At 43.5% G+C, this 16,737-nt stretch overlaps 2 protein-coding genes across 9 annotated transcripts in view; one reads left to right on the top strand and one right to left on the bottom strand.

Moving 5' to 3' along the window:
- Window positions 1–7,107, top strand: part of LOC137431605 (SWI/SNF-related matrix-associated actin-dependent regulator of chromatin subfamily D member 1) — a 179,853-nt gene extending 172,746 nt beyond the window's left edge. The window contains exons 12-13 of the mRNA XM_068123124.2: window positions 779–880; window positions 6,556–7,107. Coding sequence (XP_067979225.2) covers window positions 779–880; window positions 6,556–6,609 — 156 coding nt within the window. The 3' untranslated portion in view covers window positions 6,610–7,107. The remainder of the gene's footprint in view (window positions 1–778; window positions 881–6,555) is intronic.
- A 538-nt stretch (window positions 7,108–7,645) lies between these two features.
- The window catches only part of LOC137431603 (autophagy-related protein 9A), a 102,698-nt gene continuing 93,606 nt past the window's right edge, over window positions 7,646–16,737 (bottom strand). For all 8 annotated transcript variants that reach the window (XM_068123117.2, XM_078782090.1, XM_068123120.2 and 5 more), the window contains one exon: window positions 7,646–8,295. Coding sequence is in view for 3 of the 8 variants with exons in the window: in XM_078782090.1 (XP_078638216.1) it covers window positions 8,216–8,295 (80 nt within the window). In the remaining 5 variants the exon portion in view is untranslated. The remainder of the gene's footprint in view (window positions 8,296–16,737) is intronic.

The raw sequence follows: 16,737 nt of genomic DNA, 5'->3' as shown, positions 1-16,737 counted from the left end.
CCATTGCTTCTTGGCATCCATCCACAAGTTCCCAGTTATGTCCATTTCAAACACTGGCCTGCTCCACTTATTGCTGTTCACTTTGAGAGACCTTGCAGAGGATATTTACGTTTTTTCACAAGGAAAACACTTCCAAAAGCTCACATGGTGGTGCTAACTTTGAACCGTGATAATGTTATGCCCCAAATGACTAATGTTGGAGAACTGGCAGTTGATATTCAGGAATACCGACATCATTCCTACAACCAACTATGCAGGTCAATTTGTTTACGGTTTCTCCCACACTGTTAGTGGCTTAACTCACCTATTTTTTGAACTTCTTCAAAAGGATTCCTGATGAGGTGTGCTTTCAGCTAATATTTGATTCACGTAGGACGAACACGTTAACCTCAGCATAACACAATCATCCGCTGGGTTGCTTATAGGGCAGGTTTTCTTTTGCCACGACTGCTCGTATATCATGCTAAAAAAGCAATGTTAATGAAGATGTATGGCAATAAAACTTGCACAATGTCGAGGCATTAAACTATCCAAAACTGGGAAAAATAAAACAGGAAATGGCCATTTCTGACCAATTCCATTTGGTCCTACTCCAGTTATTTTCCTTCCTCTCCACTGTCCCTTCAGATAATTTAAATCTGAATTCGTTTTCTTATGGCCAGGTGTAATTTGTATACAGCTAAATTATGAGACAATGAAAATAGAAATCTTAACAGTTTCCTCGATGAGGTTGTGGCTCTTTAGACTCTGAATTAACATGAGTGATTTGAATTTACAGACTATGACAGATGTGTTGGGCAACCCAGAAGAGGAACGTAGAGCCGAGTTCTACTTCCAACCTTGGTCGCAGGAAGCTGTTTGCCGCTATTTCTACTCCAAGGTAACTTCAGAAAAGGTTTCATTACCTCCACCACCAAAGGTGAATGGAGGTTATGTTTTCACCCCTGTCTGTTTGTCTGTCTGTTTGTGAACACGATATCTCAAAAAGTTGTGGACGGATTCAGACGAAATTTGGCAGAGATGTAGCGTATGTGACATGGACGAAATTTGGCAGAGATGTAGTGTATGTCACAAGGACGAAATTTGGCAGAGATGTAGCGTATGTCACAAGGACGAAATTTGGCAGAGATGTAGCGTATGTGACATGGACGAAATTTGGCAGAGATGTAGCGTATGTGACATGGACTAAATTTGGCAGAGATGTAGCGTATGTCACAAGGACGAAATTTGGCAGAGATGTAGCGTATGTGACATGGACGAAATTTGGCAGAGATGTAGCGTATGTGGCATGGACGAAATTTGGCAGAGATGTAGCGTATGTCACAAGGACGAAATTTGGCAGAGATGTAGCGTATGTGACATGGACGAAATTTGGCAGAGATGTAGCGTATGTGGCATGGACGAAATTTGGCAGAGATGTAGCGTATGTGACATGGACGAAATTTGGCAGAGATGTAGCGTATGTGACATGGACGAAATTTGGCAGAGATGTAGCGTATGTGACAAGGACGAAATTTGGCAGAGATGTAGCGTATGTGACATGGACGAAATTTGGCAGAGATGTAGCATATGTGACATGGACGAAATTTGGCAGAGATGTAGCGTATGTGACATGGACGAAATTTGGCAGAGATGTAGCGTATGTGACATGGACGAAATATGGCAGAGATGTAGCGTATGTGACATGGACGAAATTTGGCAGAGATGTAGCGTATGTGACATGGACGAAATTTGGCAGAGATGTAGCGTATGTCACAAGGACGAAATTTGGCAGAGATGTAGTGTATGTGACATGGACGAAATTTGGCAGAGATGTAGCGTATGTGACATGGACGAAATTTGGCAGAGATGTAGCGTATGTGACATGGACGAAATTTGGCAGAGATGTAGCGTATGTGACAAGGACTAAATTTGGCAGAGATGTAGCGTATGTGACATGGACGAAATTTGGCAGAGATGTAGCGTATGTGACAAGGACTAAATTTGGCAGAGATGTAGCGTATGTGACAAGGATGAAATGATTCGATTTTAGTGAAGATCCAGATTCGGATCCGGCTACTAGAATTTTTAAAGCGATTCTTCACCATTGGGAGATAGGTCCAAAAACGATATATAGCAGGATATCTCAAAAAGTTGTGAACAGATTCACACCAAACTCAGTGGACAGGTTGGGGTTGTGACAAGACCGAATCGATTCGATTTTGGTGAAGATCTGCATATGGATTCGGATACGAGAATTATTTAATTTTTAAGTGATTCTTCACCATTGAAAAATCGGGAGAAAAGCGAAATAGAATATATTTTAAAAAATTTATGTACGAGTTAGGACTAAACTTGGTGGAAGAGTTGGTTAGGTGACAAGAACAAGCCGATTAGATTTAGGTTCAGGTTCTTTTTTTTTCTTCTTTTTTTTTGGATACAAGATCGAGGCTCGTGAAAGAGCGAACATTAATCACACAGAAAGACAAACCGACACATAAAACAAATAACATCGGGAGCGGTAGACAAGATGGGGAGAGAGGAGGAAGGACACAAACACAACATTATTTTGAGAGCAGGGACCGAGAGACATGGAGACATCGAGAGATCTGTGAGAGGGAGAGGGCATTGGGGTGGGGGCATGGGAAAGGGGGGGGGGGGGGTTGGGAGAGGTATAAAACATATGGACACTGCCAGGACTTCCAGGAAAGAAGTTGGAATTTCAAACAAGGTGGATCTGGGGTGAATTAGCGGGGGTAGAAAAGATCAAGGTTTTGGATGGGGGAAGATAAGAGATGGTGGTGAACAGCTGTTTTAAAGACCTGGAGGGACGAGTGGGATTGAAGGGAGTGAGGGAGTTTGTTCCAGAGGCGGGAGAAAAGAGGAATGAAAGAGTGAAGGTGAGCAGAGAGCCGAGATTTCGGCAGTTTAACCATCAGAGGGTTGCTGGCAGATCTTGTGCGACCTGTAGGAATATTTGGGGGACAGAGCACAGAGAGAGCTGGGGGTGCAAGGCCGGAGAGGAGTCGGTAGAAGACAGAAAGACCACCTACCTGCCTGCGGTGAGTGAGTGAAAGGCCCTCAGAGATAGCTTCATCGCGGGAGATTCCAATAATTCTGAAAGCTTTGGTTTCGACAGCGTGAAGCGGAGCTAGGTGTGAGGCAGGAGCACCGGCCCATAGGGGAGAACAGCATTCCATTGAGCTGCGGATGAAAGCCTTGTATGTGGTGAGGAGCTCAGGTGTGCCGAGGAAGGACTCCGCACGACGGAGGATGCCCAGTCGGCGACTGGCTTTGGAGGCCAGGTTGGAAATGTGGTTTTCCCAAGAAAGATCATGGCAGATAGTGAGACCCAAAAGCTTGAGCGACAGAACTTCTTGGAGAGGATTGTTGAGAAAGTAGATGGGAGGGTTGTCCAGTCGATCTTTTCGGAGAGACATAGTAAGAGTGTGAGATTTGTCAGGATTGAAAGACATGTTCCACTTGTTTGACCAGTCTGTGATTTTGTCCAAGTCTTCAGAGAGTGAGGAGGCTGCAGACTGCCGATCTGAGGGCAGAGGAATGGAGCGGCAGAGAGTGGAGTCATCAGCAAAGAGATAGAGAGGATTTTCCAGAGAGTTGGAGAGATCATTGATAAAGACCAGAAAAAGCACAGGACCCAGAACACTGCCTTGGGGAACTCCAGCCTGAACAGGAAGGGGAGTTGAGAGAAATCCATTCAGGGCCACACGTTGACTACGACCAGAGAGGAAGTCCGCAAGCCATGCATGGAGATTTCCATGGATACCATAGGAGGAGAGTTTGGTGAGCAGAGCTGGGTGCCAGACCGTATCGAAGGCACGTGATATGTCGAGGGAGACAGCTCTGATTTCCTGTTTGGCATTGAGGACCTCCATCCATTGTTGAGACAGCAGAAGCAGCATGTCCAGAGTAGAGTGACCTGGTCTGAAACCAAATTGATGATCAGAGATCAAGCCATTGGAGAAGAGGAAAGATTTCATATCCGAAGCAATGATGGATTCCATGACTTTGCTGATAATTGGGAGCAGGCTGATTGGTCTGTAGTTGCAAGGATCTGTTTTTGCACCTTTTTTGTGTAAAGTGGTAATGTTTGCTGATTTCCAGGATGCTGGCAGATGACCTTGAGCAAAAGAGAGGGTGAAAAGGACAGAGAGAGGGTGAGATAGAGCAGCAGAGCAGGATTTTAGGACCCGTGGGCTGATGCCGTCTGGTCCAGTTGCAGAATCAGAGTCGAGGTTAGACAAAAACTCCTCCACCTTGTCAGGAGAGAAGGACACAGAGTCCAGGAGCAGTTGGGTTCTACTGGGAAGGGTGGGAACAGAGAGAGATGGGTTTGGGACACAAGATTTTGAGGCAAACACAGAGTTGAGGCATTCGGCTTTGTCACGTGCGATGTCAACTGTGTGGCCATTTGAGGTAAGGGAGGGGATGGAGGGGGAACAAACACCAGAAACGGATTTGACCAGACGCCACCAGGATTTGGAGGAAGGAGACAAGTTTGAGAGTTCATTCTTGAGTGTGGAGAGATAGTGCTTCCTGGCTCTCCTGAGGGTAGACACACACTTGTTCCGAGCTTGGTGGAAGGAACTGAGATTGCCTTCAGTTGGATTTGCCTTCCAAGAGGCAAAGGCAAGTTGTTTCAGGGCAACTGCCTCACCACAAGATTCAGTGTACCATGGACGGGAGGAAGGGTAAGACAACTGAAGACGAGATGGGATAAATCTGTGCATGAGAGAGAGCAGTTTGCTTTGGATGAATTCCCAGGAAGAATTGATGTCAGAGGCAGTGGAGATGGGAGACCAATCCAGACGATTGATGGCTGCTTGAAGACCGTCCCAGTCGGCCTGAGTGAAATGCCAGACTCGTCGACGCTGAGGAGGCTCTCTGAGAATGGCCAGAGAGATGTCCACTTTGACAAGCACATGATCAGAAGAACCGATTGGAGCAGAAGAAGAGCAGCAGACATTAGCAGGGAAGTTTGTCATAACCAAGTCTAGAAGAGAAGATACTCCATTGGCTGAGATCCGGGTCGGGAAATTGACAGATTGTGTCAATCCCAGTGAGTCACAGAAGTCCTTTGCTGAGGTGCCATGACTGGTGAGAGAGGAACCCACACCCAACCAGCTGGCATGATGACAGTTGAAGTCACCACATACGAGGAAGAGAGAGTTGGGATGAGTGGATAGAAGTTGGTCCATGTTGTCAGACAGTGAAATGTAAATGGAGTCATCACTGTTTGGAGGATGGTACAGAACACATATGAACAAAAGGTGGGAGCAGAGAGGAAGCCGTAGCCAGAGGTACTCCTGGGGGTGAGGAGGAGAGAGGGCAGTGCAAGGAGAGTGAGGAAGAGAGTTTTTGATAAAGATAGACACCCCACCACCAGGACGAGGCTCAGGTCTATCATACCGGAGGAGGGAGTAACCAGGAAGAGATATTAAGGAATCAGAGACATCTTGAAGGAGGAAAGTCTCTGTTAAGCAGATCAAGTCTGGATTGTCAGAAGCAACCTGTATGGAGAGATCAGTCAGGTTTGAGCAAAGGCCCCGGATGTTTGAGGTCCATACCGTTAATGAAGAGAGAGGGGGAGCATCGGGTACAGGACAGGGGAGGGGAGGAGTAGCGTAAGATGAAGGATGAGAGGGGGAGGTAGGGAGAGCAGTTGATAGTGTGTCAGAGATTACAGAAGAGTTCCAAGAAAGGGAAGGATGAGGAGGATGAAAGGTTTGATGGTGAAGGGATGAGGCACAGTGAGGGGTTGTTTGAGGGGGGGCAGAGGAAAGTAGAAAGGGCAGAGTTCGAATCCAGATCCGGCTTATCAGTGGGATACAAAACATAAACTGTTCAGCCTGGCGGAGGTATGCACTCTAACGAGTGCCGTTCTAGTTTCTGCTATATTTGGATGACGTTGCACCTACCATTTCTCTGATAAAAGTTTAATCAAATAAGTAGGATATTGATGATTGTTTGCTTCTGGGAGATGTTCACAATGCCTTGTATGGAGTAAACAAAGTTGTCTGGACAAGTCATTGTTTAACACTGCACTTAGTGTGGCATTGAACTAGATATCCTACATTGAACTAGATAGGTTAAATTGTTTAACACTAAACTTAGTGTGGCATTGAACTAGATATCCTACATTTAACTAGATAGCTTAAATTGTTTAACACTACACTTAGTGTGGTCACAGCACATCATGGCTAGAAATGTATCTTCTGTCCTTTTGAGTTGTTAAATTTATAGTGTTACGATTTTTTGTAGCACTTTTGTTATTCTCAATTTTGTGGCATGAACATAAAGCAAAATGCACAAGAAATAATTAATGAGAAAGGGCGCATTAATTTGGACCTGCAACCAAGAATCTCACACTCAAAAAGTTCATCAAGTACAAAGTTTCATGCAGAAAGAAAATAGCTGAGCAATTAAAATCCACTCAACTGCAGATTTATAAGTGCGTTCCGAGAACCTTCAGGTTCAGGTTATTTTGGGAAAGCACAAAAAACAAGTCTGGTTATATCTAAAGGCATCATCATTGTTACCTGGTTCCTCTTGCAGGTACAGCAACGAAGGCAGGAGTTGGAACAAGCCTTGGGAATCCGTAATGCTTGACGAATCACAGCACCGGAGGCGGTTACTACACCAACTCACTGCAAAGTACCCTTTCTCACCTTATGCTGCTGCTCAGGCCTGTCAGTATCAAACACCATTGTTAAGTGTCCGATAAGCATCCTTCAGCTCATCTCCTGGGTGTTTACAATTCTAAGTAGTTTGACTTGAATAAATGAAAAGCAAAACCAGCTGAGCGCACAACTATGTTTTTGCTGTATTGCTATTGTAGAAGTGTTTTGTAAATGTAGTATCATGCCTTTAACCATCAAGGTATTTTTTATATTTGTGTTATCATTCATAATGCTACCAATAACTTTTATATAGTTTGTATTACAGTGAATGAAATGCATGCAAGGGAAGATATTCCACATGTATTCTCTTTGACCAAACTTTAACTGCTGATTATTTCGACATTTTGTGCAAGGGACCAAATCATAGCAGGGCTTGCACTACTATTCGCTGGAGTTCCATCTGACTTGAAGTCTACAGCAAACTATATTTCTCGCATTCAATTCCAAACTGTACAGTATTACATTGCAGTATTTGAGAGCACACGTCATGCAGTATACTATAAAATCAAAGCACACGATGCTGGGAAAGACTATGGGCACCTGCTGTGCAATATGCCACCGACTTAAAGCCGTTTGCAGCACACATGCTCCTACTGTAGAACAGAACACCTTTCCATTTGCATCCACATCTCCCGCTACCTCTCTCTCGACAAGCTTATGACATTTTTTGAGCCACATCGGATCAAGCATACCTTAGGCTATAGCAGGTCAACGGTATCGGACGGTTGACACCCGACAACTGTGTCTCCCCAAGTTTGGTCGGATGCACTATCATGCTTCAACATACTACATGGTATGACTTGCTACTTGATTCTGCACGTCATACTGTGTATGTTTCATTTGGCAATGGATGTCATGGTCCAGACTTAAAAGTTAAAATTAGCTTCAGCTCGTGTGTGGAAATGAGTCTGCTGCATGAAACTTCAATAATATGCATCGTTTGGTTATCAAACAATATTGATGGATCATTTCAACAAGTGAAGATGTCATTTATTAACTATATTACAATTGTACAGTGCAATAACAAACCTTTTCATAGCACATTCCTGTTTAGTGTTATTTTATGGGTTAGTAATTGACAAGAAAAGCACCGAGATAGTAGTTTGAAGTATCGGATAAGGTTCTATCCATGATAAAATGTAAACAAAACAACAACAAAAATTGCAAACATGATGGGAATAAATCTACAGTATTACAAGGTTGTAAAGCGTTTTCTTTTTACCCAAACTTGCCAGTGGGTATATAGTTATTTTATTTTATTCTTACCCATAAACTGCAAGCCACACAAAAAAACATATCAGATTAGATCTTGGCATCTGAATTTTAGAATCCGCCTTGGATATAAAAATCAGCCTGACACGAGCAAAGGTCGTAATTTCCACGGAATAAAAATGCCTAAAGCTGTTTTGTACAACATACTGAGAAGGTCAACATTCTAAGCTAACACTGAAGTGCAAATCCAGACTTAATGTGACAACTCCTCAAAGTTATTTTCCATTATGATTACAAAAGGGGATTAAAACTAACGACATCCGTCAGACTCTGCCTCCTTTACATTTTACTTCCAATGTCTTGTTCGAAGTGATGGGAAGTGGGTCTTCTTCAGAACTTCCTCCTGCAAGATAACGAGGTTCGTTAAACAACTGTGACAATGCCTGGAATAAGAATCTTAAACAACATAGAACAAATGTCATTACTAATGAGAAAATGGCATGAATAACAAGAGGGAGCAATACATGTTCCCTTCTGGTGATATTTTCAAAGTCCAATAAAGGCATAACTGTGAAAAATTGGGCGAAATGCCCCAAAACTCGAACTTGTTCTGTAACTTATCATAATAAAGCCATTTACCAAGTTTCAGTTGAATATGTTAAAGGGTAAGGGCAGAAGGTCTGGAAAACCACAGGTGGAACAGACGGACGGAGAACAAACCTATAGTCCCCTCTAATGAAACCGGTAGGGGACTAATGATATATGAAGATGCAACAAAGGACAACTTGTTTTTAAACGACAATGACTAAGATCAATATTGGATTGCTTCTATTAATTAAAATAAACTTTAGTTAAAGACCTCTCCTCCAAGATCTTTTCCTTTCCAAACCACTGCCCCATCTTGTATATTATAGCATCCTCATCTCCTGCACCTCTCCTTCTCTTAATCTCCAGAAAATAGGTACCAAGCTATTGCTACAGTCACCGATTCCTTAAAGCCAGCAATAATCACAATTGAAAGCCAAGCCCTGAAGTGCAAGCATATACAGTCGGACCCCGCTATTCGCGGTTCCGCTATTCGCGGGTTCCACGTATTCGCACGTGATGAAATGCGACCTATTTTTCTATTCGTGGAAAAGTGTCCCGCGAAATCGCGGGTTTTTTTTTTCCTATTCGCGACCGTGTTCCGTAAATTTGGGGTTTTTCAGGGGCGCAAATTTTTTTTTCCACAAGCCGCGAGCTTGACACATTTATAAAACCCATCTTTCACCAGCCAAGCATAAAGCAGCTGGACATGCGCAAAAATAAACATCTATGAGCTGTGAGCATGACCTGCTTCTACATTCACTGCTGTGTGCATTGCATTTTCATGACTTTTGCGTGCGCGAATTTTAGCCGCACCATAATCGAGAGCTTCGCGGGATGTTTCACCAGCTGCATAACACGTCATCCCCATGAGTTACTGTAGTGAATGAAAACACTCCACAGTATCTATTAGTGCAATTAACTGTCTCCCTTTTCCCCATTGAAACTGGCATGACATGCATTCACAGATTTTCATCGACATTCGTGGGATTTCTCTCGTCATTTCTGGAATTATCGCCGACAATCGCGGGATTTGCCTCGCCATTTCCGGGATTTTCATCAACCTTCGCAGATTATCGTCGACATTCTCGGGACTTGCCTCACCATTCGTGGATTTTACCTTGCCATTCGTGGTTTGTTCCTCTCTATTTGTGGATTTTCGCAACTCTGGAACGTACCCCCCCCTTTTTCCATTGAAACAATGCCCCGCTATTCGTGGTTTCGCAACTCACAATTCGCGGGCGAATAGTGGGGTCTGACGGTATTGCAAAACTTGGTTTTGGGCCACATTACAAAACTCCATGTTCTCTCCACTCTTTCTGTCCTATGCAAATATCCAATGACATGTCCATGAGGACTTTATAAATCCCAGTTGAAAATCCTCCCCATGGAAACTACACAAAATGAGATCCCATGATGGGTAGGGCAGAGTCGACCCTGGGCACACCAAGGCTCCAAACTGGACAATGCACCAACCGACATTCTTTTATCAGTGTTTGTCTTATGACCATCCTTCAAGCTCCATCCCTCCCTTCGACCAACTCTCCACTCCATAACCATTTGCTGTACCTCAATTTACTCTACCTCTATTTCATCGCACGTGATGAAATGCGACCTGTTTTTCTATTCTTGGAAAAGTGTTCCACGAAATCGCGGGGGGTTTTTTTTCCTATTCGCGACTGTGTTCCGTAAATTTGCGGTTTTTCAGGGGTGCAAAAAAATTTTTTTTTGCCTGGTGTTAGCTGGTGGCTGGTGCCTGGTGGCAGGTTTGCCTAGTGGCCTTTTAGCCTGGTGTTGGCTTAGCAGTTAGGGTGCCGGCTTGGGATCCTAAGATCCTGGGTTCGAATCCCGGTCGATCGCTAAATTAACACCAGAGGGGTTGACTCGACCTGTCATCCTTCCGAGGTCGGCAAATTGAGTACCAGCTTGCTGGGATGAATGATCCCAGTGTGTACCCTGGTTTAGAATAGGTACACCGTATCCCTGCGCATCGTTTGAGGCGACTAAGGGGCGTCAGGAAGGGCATCCGACCATAAAAACATTGCCTCAAATAGGGAACCATGATTGTCATGGGGCCCGCAAGGCTAACCCCCGCTCTAGCGGGGAAAATGGCCTTAAAACGATCATTCATATTCGTTCATATGTCATGTAATGCCTGCCCCACCCCAAATTAACTCGATATACGCCTCACTTTCTTCCATTGTAGTTATTTACTCATCCCAACCTTTATTTACATGTGGTGACTTCATCTGCAAGCATGTCAGCTAGCTGGAATTCAGAAATGCCAAATTAACTAAGGCATTGCTTCCAAGGCCTTGGGGGCATCACACCTGAATCAGTGTTTTTTCCTATTATCTCCACAAGTGGGTCATATTCTCAACTGGGTATCTGGTAATGACTACCTATTTGCTGACTTCTTCTGTTCCGCTTTAACCCTACTGGGCTGCTCTGACCATGTCCTTTCAATTTTGTTGACATAAGTAATTGAGCTGGCCAAGCATTATATAGTCTAGCACATTATACAGGCCAACTGTCAAGATCTTTAATCTGTTATTGCATTCAAAAACAGTTCAATCATCCCTCCGCACCTTATTTGATTCTGCTTGAGAATACTTTCCTCAAATACTTGTTCCTTGATGCACAAATTAATTTAATCTCGTCATGCATCCTTAGGGCTTGTAGGATATTCTTCTCTGGGCCATTGTTTATCGTTTTTGTGTTACATCTTCCTTTCCTTCTTCTTGGTGATCACCCCCCACCCCCTTCACCCACACCATCCTCTTCGAAAGTTTGTTAACCTGCTGCCCTTTGTCGTGGATGTCCTGAGTCAAGAACAAGAGATCGAGATCAGGGCTGCCTATCTGGAACTAGAAATACCCACTCCCTTCTGGAGCAGCCTGCGGGGGAGAGAGGGTGTGATAGTGGGAGAGGTGGGGCAAATATATTTTGTACCGTCGCTAATAATCCCCACTGTCTGCAGCAAGGTCCAGTAAACCATTTGCACTGTGGCATGTGTAGAGGTGAGAGTCGCAGGTCATCTCTCCCCCTTCACCCTTCGCAGGGGTATGAATCAGATGCTCTTTGTGCCCATGACCTAACCCTGCTACTACCAAACATGCATGCAAATGATGGTGGAGATCCGTCCAGTCCTGCTTTTTTCCTATGATTTTCAGATGTACCCACATACATCTGCACATTGATAAAGAGAATTGCCTGATTTTATATATTACGACAGCAGATATTGTACAATCAATAAATATAATTGTAGAAATGTCAGATGTGTGTGTGTGTGTGTGTGTGTGTGTGTGTGTGTGTGTGTGTGTGTGTGTGTGTGTGTGTGTGTGTGTGTGTGTGTGTGTGTACACGCTTGTGTTGTTCGTTGGTTAGCTCCATATGTGGGTTTCAGAAGGTGGAACAGAGTCCTCCCAGGTTTCAAACTATCCACCTCCATTTCGGTCAGGGATGATTCATGGACCAAGGTGTGAAGTTTTCTCTTTCTGAAAGTTTTGTTTCAAGGGCTCTTTTCAGGATCATCACCTGAAGCCCAGAACAGCTTCCAACTGCAGTTCGTTGTATTAATATTCTCAGCGATGGTTTTTAAGATCTCCAATGTTCTTCATCATTCCCATTGCTCCAATAATCTATGGTACAATTTTGGCACTCATTAGATTCCAGCATCTTTTCAATTCATCTTTGAGATCCTGATATTTGGTCATTTTCTTGATTTCTGCATTGTTTAGGCCAAAATCGCTGGAAACTGATACCGCATTTAGCAATGCCGTTTTTTATTATTTTTTGTACCCAAGGACTATATCCGGTCGTAATGCTTTGTTTTCTATATTCACGCTCAATGGGATTATTAGGTAAAATGTGAGCGTTATTTCCTTGTTACCAATTATTGCTTTTGGTTCATGTTTCCATGAGTTTTCTGGGACTGATATATTTAAGTTTTTGCAGATGTGCCAGGGGATTACTTTACATGCTCTGGTGTGTCTTTGGGTGTACAGCTGCTCTGACATGAGGTTTTTTTTTTTTTTTGCATCCTGACAGGAGGTGGCTCGTGCTTTCTCATTCTACCTTGCAGAACATATACTTGTCTGAATGACTCGGTTCTGCCATCTTCTTAAAGCCATTCATGTAGTGTTCTTGGTCTTGGGCATTAATAATGACTTGTTTTTTCTTTCTTTGTCCTAGTTTAGCTGACCTCTTCTTAGCCATTCCAATGTGCCTTCTTTATCTATGCCCAATCTGTCCAACTATTTTTTTTAATCTTCCTGCTCTTTTGTCGTTCTCCCAGTTATCAGTGTATATGTGTTGATATTTCACCTCGTATTTTTATTTCATCTTTTTTACAATCGTTGGAGCTGTATCCGTTGCTGTTTCAGTTTCATGTGTGACATCTTCCATTTGCACATGTTTTTGGAATATTTTGGTAGGTTGGTTTGGGATTCCTTCTCCGGTTTGCTGTCTTCGTGTTTGCGTACAAATTGGAATCTGTAGTCTGTTGAACTTTTTACGTATTTGGCCAATCCTACAGTTGTCATTCAGTGCATTTGGTTGAGCTCCATCAAACCGTTACCTCCTTCTCGTCTCGGCAGGTACATTCTTGGGATGCATTGATTTTTGTGGATGTTGAGCAGTTTTCCATGTTTGGATATCTAGTTTGTTAATGTCTGATCGTGGCCAGTTTATTAATCCACAACTGTATAGGAACACTGGCACTAAGAGTTGGTTTATGCCTTTGATTTTGTTTCTTGGGGAGAGGTATATTTTCAGGATCAGCCTCGTTCCACACAGGTATTCTTTGGTAATTGTTTTGCACATTTGTGACATATTTGGTAGCTCTCTTCTACCCAGAGATATTAGTATGATGCTTCGTTGCTGAGCTCCTGTACTTGTTGTGTTTAGGTCGATTTTTATGTTGTCCGTTTTCATTGGTCTACCTTCTATGAAATGCGCACTTGGCACCCTTACCTATGCCAAATTCCATGTGTGTGTGTGTGTGTGTGTGTGTGTTTATACAAGGGTGTGTGTGTGTTTATACAAGGGTGTGTGTGTGTTTATACAAGGGTGTGTGTATTTATACAAGGGTGTGTGTGTGTTTATACAAGGGTGTGTGTGTGTTTATACAAGGGTGTGTGTGTGTTATACAAGGGTGTGTGTGTGTGTATACAAGGGTGTGTGTGTGTGTATAGATCGAGTTGATGCTTGTTTACATTGCAGTACTGCATTACCTGTGTCTAAAAAGAGTGCTATTGTGACTCGCTCTTATAAAAAAAGGGCAACATATGAAAGCTAATAATCTATTGACTTGGTTGCAAAGCTGATAATCAACGACTTGGAACAAAAACAAATATCCGTTTAAACATAAAGATGCCCGTTTTAAAAGCACGTGTTTCCCAGATTGAATAGAAGAAGCGGAAATGTGAGTTTAATACAGCGGCACGTTCCCAGAAGGAGTGGGTATTTACTTATAAACATAAACACGAGTTCCATTTTCTTCTTGTAGTAGGTTCCACTAGCAAGTTCATTGAACACTCCCTGAACCAGCTGTCTCTCCACCCAGGACTTCACTCACAGCTGCTTCTTTCTCCTCGCACAACGTCAGCGACGTACCACCCCGAGTGTCAAAGAAGAAGTGCTCAGAACTTTCATCCTTCTCAACCTCACCCTGCATTTCTGCTTCATTGTCATTTTGTTTACTGAAAATAGTGACATCAACAATCGTTTTGTGTGACTCAAGTGTGCAGCAGTCTCTGACAAAACAAGCTTGTACAACAATTGTCACCGATAATGTTGTTGCGTTGTGTCGGCGAACATTGCCTTGTGTGCGGTGGCCTTAAGATTTTAATCAATTTGATTATCTTTTCAGGTAATTCATCCATCTTCAACAGTTTCCATGATGACTCTCTATGAACATGATCAAAAACTTTTTCAAAGTAGACAAAACTAACATATAACGGTTTTTGCCATTCTAGATCTTTCTTGATCGCTGCAAGATCTTTTCTCTTCTTAAGACCTCGTCAATTACTCCTTGTATCCCATCCAAAATGCACCTCATGAAAACTTTTTGATACCATTTTAATGAAATGAAAAGTGAGGTTTTGATGAAAGTGAGGCTAAATCTTTTCAAATTGCTGCAGTCTGCCAAGTTTCCTTTTTTCGGAATCTTAATAATAATTACTTATCTTTATAAATAAGCCAATCTTCCATTACGTTTTCTTCATCTAACATCTATCACATCGACACACAAAAAAAACAATGATGCAGTTCTTCCATTGTCACCAAAATGTTGCATCAGCTTGAACATAGTTTAAATAAAAAATGGGCAATTGATTTTGAAGGTCGTCCCACAAAGTAGTTCAAATAATATGCATGAAACAGCTCATTAACACTCATGACCCTGGAAGTACCACAGGCAGCGATTCTTTGTGACACTGCCAAAGGGGAATTGACACCGCTATTGTACTGACTGACAGTTTGGCTAACTATGGTGTAGATGATCTCACCACGTCTTGTACTCCAAATCGACTTATCTATGAATGAAGGAAAGAAAAAAGGGGAAATTATTCAATTACACCTATTCTCCACAAAGATGATACACTACATGACCAAAAATATGCGGACACCCCTTCTAATTAGTAGATTTGGCTGTTTCAGCCACACCCATTGCTGACAGGTATAAATAATCCAGCCATGCAATCTCCATAGACAACATTGGCAGTAGAATGGGCCGTATTGAAGAGCTCAGTGACTTTAAACGTGGCACCGTTATAGGATGCCACCTTTCCAACAAGTCAGTTTGTCAAATGTCTGTCCTGCTAGAGCTGCCCTGGTCAACTATAAGTGCTGTTATTGTGAAGTGGCAACATCTAGGAGCAACAACAGCTCAGCCGCGAAGTGGTAGGCCACACAAGCTCACAGAACGGGACTGCAGAGTGCTGAAGCATGTAGCGTGTAAAAATCGTCTGTCCTCGGTTGCAACACACACTACCGAGTTCCAAACTGCATCTGGAAGCAACATCAGCACAACAACTGTTTGTCGGGAGCTTCACGAAATGGGTTTCCATGGCCGAGCAGCCGCACACAAGCCTAAGATCACCATGCGCAATGTCAAGCGTCAGCTGGAGTTGTGTAAAGCTCGCCGCCATTGGACTCTGGAGCAATGGAAATGCATTCTCTGGAGTGATGAATCACGCTTCACCATCTGGCAGTCCGACGGAAGAATCTGGGTTTGGTGGTGCCAGGAGAACGTTACCTGCCGAATGCATAGTGCCAACTGTAAAGTTTGGAGGAGGAGGAATACTGGTGTGGGGCTGTTTTTCATGGTTCGGGCGAGGCCCTTTAGTTCCAGTGAAGGGAAATCTTAACGCTACAGCATAAAATGACATTCTAGACGATTGTGTGCTTCCAACTTTGTGGCAACAGTTTGGGGAAGGTGCTTTTCTGTTTCGGCATGACAATGCCCCCATGCACAAAGCGAAGTCCACACAGAAATGGTTTGTCAAGATCGGTGTTGAAGAACTTGACTGGCCTGCACAGAGCCCTGACCTCAACCCCAACAAACACGTTTGGGATGAATTGGAGCACTGACTGTGAGCCAGGCCGAATCGCCAAACATCAGTGCCCGACCTCACTTATGCTCTTGTGGCTGAATGGAAGCAAATCCCCGCAGCAACCGTTGCCGAATCTGATCCACCTTCTCCATTCAGCATGTCTCCGAGGTAGCAAAATGTTTTCACACCTTCCAGCTTCACGCCGTCTCCAAGATCCAACTCAACATTTCCTCCATCTGCAGCTCCCTCTGTGCACACCTTACATTTGAATGTAGCTGCCACACTGGTTAATGACCCTCTCAGACCACTACATTTTTGATGAACCCACTCAGCACACATTGTACATTGAATGGAGTTCACTCCGACACCCTTCCTGCACACAGCACAGGGCCACTTCCCAGTTCTTTCCACTTCACCACATGCTTTACCACTTGCCATCACCTTCGTCTTTCCGATATTCACCTTCAGACCTTTTGTCTCCATACATTCCTTCCACTTGTTCATCTTTTCCTTCAGTCCATCCATACTTTCCGCAATCAACACCAGATCATCCGCATACAACAACTCCCACAGTAAACCCTCCTTTACGTTCTGAGCCAGCACCTCCATCACAGCTACAAATAGTAGTGGACTTAGTACCGACCCCTGATGCACTCCCACCTTCACCTCAAACTCACCACTGTTCCCGTCCTTGGTCCTTACAG

Source organism: Myxine glutinosa, chromosome 7 (assembly GCF_964187855.1).
Source record: "Myxine glutinosa chromosome 7, kmMyxGlut1.1, whole genome shotgun sequence".
NCBI classification, from domain to species: Eukaryota; Metazoa; Chordata; class Myxini; order Myxiniformes; family Myxinidae; genus Myxine; species Myxine glutinosa.
The sequence above is the reverse complement of the archived record's forward strand: the minus strand, read 5'-3'. Positions and strand labels throughout refer to the sequence as shown.